Source organism: Zingiber officinale, chromosome 4B (genome assembly GCF_018446385.1).
Source record: "Zingiber officinale cultivar Zhangliang chromosome 4B, Zo_v1.1, whole genome shotgun sequence".
Lineage (NCBI taxonomy): Eukaryota > Viridiplantae > Streptophyta > Magnoliopsida > Zingiberales > Zingiberaceae > Zingiber > Zingiber officinale.
This window is the reverse complement of record NC_055993.1, coordinates 11225070-11229263: the sequence shown is the minus strand read 5'-3', so window position 1 is coordinate 11229263 and position 4194 is coordinate 11225070. Positions and strand designations below refer to the sequence as shown.

The following is a 4194-nucleotide window of genomic DNA, read 5'->3' as shown; positions in this document are numbered from 1 at the left end:
TCATGACTAATTCATGATTAAACCAAATATAGTCCAATTCTTCCATAAGAGATGTGGCTCATCCGCGCTTCTATTGTGACAAATATTTCCATATTTATCTTATGTATGGTCCAATCAAATATTTATCTCTTGATCTAAGAATCCTATTCTTTAACTTATTTTACGTCTTTTAGAGACTCGTTAGTGTGAGTTCCCGATTTATCTTGGCCATTCATAATTAATTACTTAATTATAGAACGATCATGAGTGACATCTAGTAGTATATCATGATCCCCAAGTAGTCGAAAAATCATAGTTGATCTTAGAATTAATTTTAAACCCTTCAGCAGCTACAGTGAGTTGTTCCTCGTTCCTTTCACTCATCTTATACCCACTTGGTTCAGGACAAAGTCTATGTATCTTGTCCCCACTAGGCTAACTACGTCACACCTAGCCCAAGTAATACTTCCTCGTTCTGCAGATTCAAATTACCCGTACATGTGTACAAGAGTCTCACACTCTTAACATGCGATGTTTTGGCTAAAGACTTTGAGTAATAATTCTAATGAGTGGTCATAGGGTATACGTCTCATCACAAGGAGCGGTGAATCCTCTGTGGGCTATCCAAACACCTTCGAGTACTTCAACTTATATCCAATCATCCCGGGTCCACACTTTAATGAGATGCTTACTTAAGATGTCAAAATATAAGTCTCCATGATGAAGATGACTTGTATACCTCAAGTCGAAGGAAACTTCACTCGTGCTGCAGTAAGAACTTTATAGACATATCTATATATGTAGAGAGAGAACCATATGAAGTCTTACAACGAGTCACTCCAATGAACTAGTTACCATAACTAGCATCCACATTTAACTCTCTACATCCCAATATTTCCAGCCAGTGAGAAAATAGCTATTTGGCCGAACCAAGGAGTATAATCCATGCTAGTCTTATAGAATTGATGGTGTTCGAATACATCAATTCGATGACTAGAAAATTTTCAATATATTCATAATTGCACATATAGAGATAATCACTAGTTGTGATTTAATCACAAATTCTCTCATGCTATGAATTATATTACGGATATTCAGTAAATGAGTTTAAGACAATCAAATATATAATATGCACTCAAATAGTGAATCTATATTTATCAAATAAATGGAAAAAAAAACATAAGACGATTGCTTTAGGACATCCCTCAAATTCTAACACTCCCACTTGGCCTAAAGTCAATCGCCACGATGTCCTACACCGTAAGCACAGACGTGACTCTCAAACTTACTTTGTGGCAGAGCCTTGACAAATAAGGAGGTGAATAGCCTTGACAAATAAAAAGAACATTTCTCGAATTTACGACTTAATTAATCTAACACTTGCATAAATAAAATAAATGGCCGAAAGAAAAGAGGCACGAAAGGGTTACTTTGTTACAATCGGGGAGATTATTAATCTAAGAAAGTTGGAGCTCAGTAAATAATCTCCTTCAGGCGAAGAAGTCTCTTACAGCAGTTGAAGTACTCAATTACAGAACAAAATAAAACTAGAATGAATCACAAGTGTTGTTATGAACCTCTTGGACTAGGGCTGTATTTATAGCCCTGGTCGGGGCGCCTGGAAGGGTTCCAGGCGCCTGGAATGGTTCAGGTGCTTGGAATGGGATAGAATTATATCCTCGACGCAACGGTTAAACGCCACGTCGATTTGGATAAAGTTTAGATTCCGAGAGCCCGGATGGTCCAGACTCCCCGACCAAGTCCGGGCTCCTTGACCAGGTTTGGGTGCCCCCACCTAGTCCAGACGCCAGGACCAGGAAAGTCAACACAATTGACTTTTTTCATCTGAGTCTTTCTCTTCGGTTTCGCTTGCCTCGATCCGGGTCTTCCGCTCCAGCTCTGCTCGCTTGGGTGATTTCGACCATCCGAAATAGGGCTCACCCAAACCCAACTTCCGACCTTCTCGAGCAATCTTCCGCTCCAGCTTCTCGTCCATCGAAAATGTCGTGCGCCTCCTTCTCGTCCGCCCGCGTACTCTTCCGCAGCACCTCACCCCTCAGACGCACTGAGCCCGTCGGCACTCTCCCGTGTCGTCCTTCTCACTAGCTACATCTTTTGCTCGACTTCCTTGGTGGATAATGTGAAAAACTCAATTCATAAGTTAAATCCTAATATATTCAAACTACATTCAACGAATATATATCAATTTCACTCATCCATATGGAATTAAATGCAAAAATTGATGTATATATGTTAAAATATTGAAAAATAATCAAAAGCTTACTTGAATCCATCGAAAAGCTATCGCTTCTTACTTTGTCATCAGAAATCTCGCGAACACAGTGAATGTCTTCCATAGAATTGAGGAGTCAAATACCACGTTCCTTCTCAATGGGGAAGAGCCCTAATTGAATCAATCTGTTCCTTTATACACTCGGTTCAACCTATGGAGACTTCCACTATAAAACTCATCTCTCATGAACATTCCATCAATGTAATGAATTGGATTATCGGATCTATATATTAAATCCACATCTATTTAATCTAAACCCTCTTTATATACAATAAAACATTAAATCATTTAATTAAAGTTTAATTTGCTTAATAGTAATTAATTAATTATGTGTGTTAATCTTGTAAAGATTAATCTCATCCATGTAAATTTAATTGGATTTAGTCTATTCAGATGGGCTTAGGGAGAGGGGTGAAGCATTGAGTGCCCCTTAAATCATTCAAGAAAGATGGGAGATTTGTCCTTGTACAGATCAGGGTCCCAACGCCACCAGTGCCTGCAAGCCACAAGGGGAAATGGCAGTCTCGTGCTGCACTTGACGCAGGAGAAGATCGATGACGCCAAGGTGCAAGAGAAAGACTGAAATGTAGAACAGTCAATAATCAAAGAAAGGAGAGAGAGGAATCTCAATGTGATCATACATTTTATATAGGGTCAGTAGATTTCTTACGCCGTCAAGGCTTTTAAGTTCCAATTAATTATACAAATACTTTGAATATTACTTTGGAAATCAGACTTTTGTTCTTCGTGTTTGTGAATCCTATGCATTCTGACTTCTACCAGATATTTCTGTCGGATATGGTCACTCCTTTATGCAATATGAACTCTCAATATGTGCATCAACGTGTTAAAATGCAACCATTCATAATTGATTTGAATAGGTGCAACCACCTTATCATCGACTTTAGCTTACCATAAATCTACAGAGCGATCAAGACATGACTCCTCTGTTTTCAAGCCATGGCCATTCTAATAACTTTCATCATGACCATCCTCTTGTCTCTTTCCACTCAAATCGGCGTCCAAGCCACAGAGTACGACGTCGGCGACACCGAAGGGTGGGAAACCGGCACCAACTTCCTCCGCTGGTCTCGGAATCACAACTTCACCGTTGGCGATGTTTTAGGTGACACCGGGATCAGCATCTCGATCGATGTTTATTTAATTTTTCTTTTTTGTCTTAATATTGATTTTTTTTCAGTGTTCAATTATGTGCCGGTGCAGCACAACGTGTATCAGGTGACGGAAGAGACGTACAGATCTTGTAACTGGAGCTCCGGCGTGCTTAAGATGTACGTCAGCGGTCGCGACCGGGTGACCCTGGCGGAGGCGACGAGTTACTGGTTCATATGCGGCGTGGAGGGACACTGCCAAGGAGGAATGAGGATGGGCGTCAGCGTGGCCTCCTCCGGCGGTCTCGCTCCTGCGCCAGCACCGGAGGAGCGGGGCAGTTGGGGCGGCGGAGGGCGGGCGGTGGTGCGGTGGTGGGTATTAATTAGTTGTCTGGTATTAATGATGGTGTGGGATATGTAAGGTTGGAGTTAGACTGGGTCTGTGTGCGTGTGGACCCTTTGAAAGAGATGTCGAATTTAATTTGATGGGTAATTTATTTTATTTTATTTTTGCTATTTTTTTGTGAGAAGATTGACATAAATGGATATACGAAGGGTTCCTATAAAATAAACGGATTAAAAATGTACTTTTTATATTAGAAAAGTGCTGGTCCTTTCGTGATTTTTAAATCAATTCTACACGAATTAAAAAAATATATTTATTATCATAATAAATAAATAGAATAAAAGTGCATATTATGAAATTGTTTTATTTTAAAAAAAAACTGTTAATGTTAATTAAAATGATGGTATTTAACAGAGAATCATTTTATTCCTTAATCCATTGGGAGAAAACAAATTTTGAGGCCG

General features: G+C 39.6%; 1 protein-coding gene across 1 annotated transcript; it reads left to right on the top strand.

The window, feature by feature from the left end:
- The first annotated feature begins 3159 nt into the window (after positions 1-3159).
- On the top strand, positions 3160-3983 carry LOC121977391 (basic blue protein-like). Its single transcript, XM_042529972.1, has 2 exons — positions 3160-3398; positions 3474-3983. Exons 1-2 carry the CDS (start codon positions 3233-3235, stop codon positions 3803-3805), a joined length of 498 nt encoding a protein of 165 aa, XP_042385906.1. The 5' UTR covers positions 3160-3232; the 3' UTR covers positions 3806-3983.
- The last annotated feature ends 211 nt before the right edge of the window (positions 3984-4194 follow it).

Bases quoted from the DNA above. Each gene is read 5' to 3' on its own strand.
- LOC121977391 (XM_042529972.1), top strand. From the start codon at position 3,233: ATGGCCATTCTAATAACTTTCATCATGACCATCCTCTTGTCTCTTTCC. The intron at 3,399-3,473 runs GTGACACCGGGA...ATTTTTTTTCAG, and splicing joins CACCGTTGGCGATGTTTTAG to TGTTCAATTATGTGCCGGTG.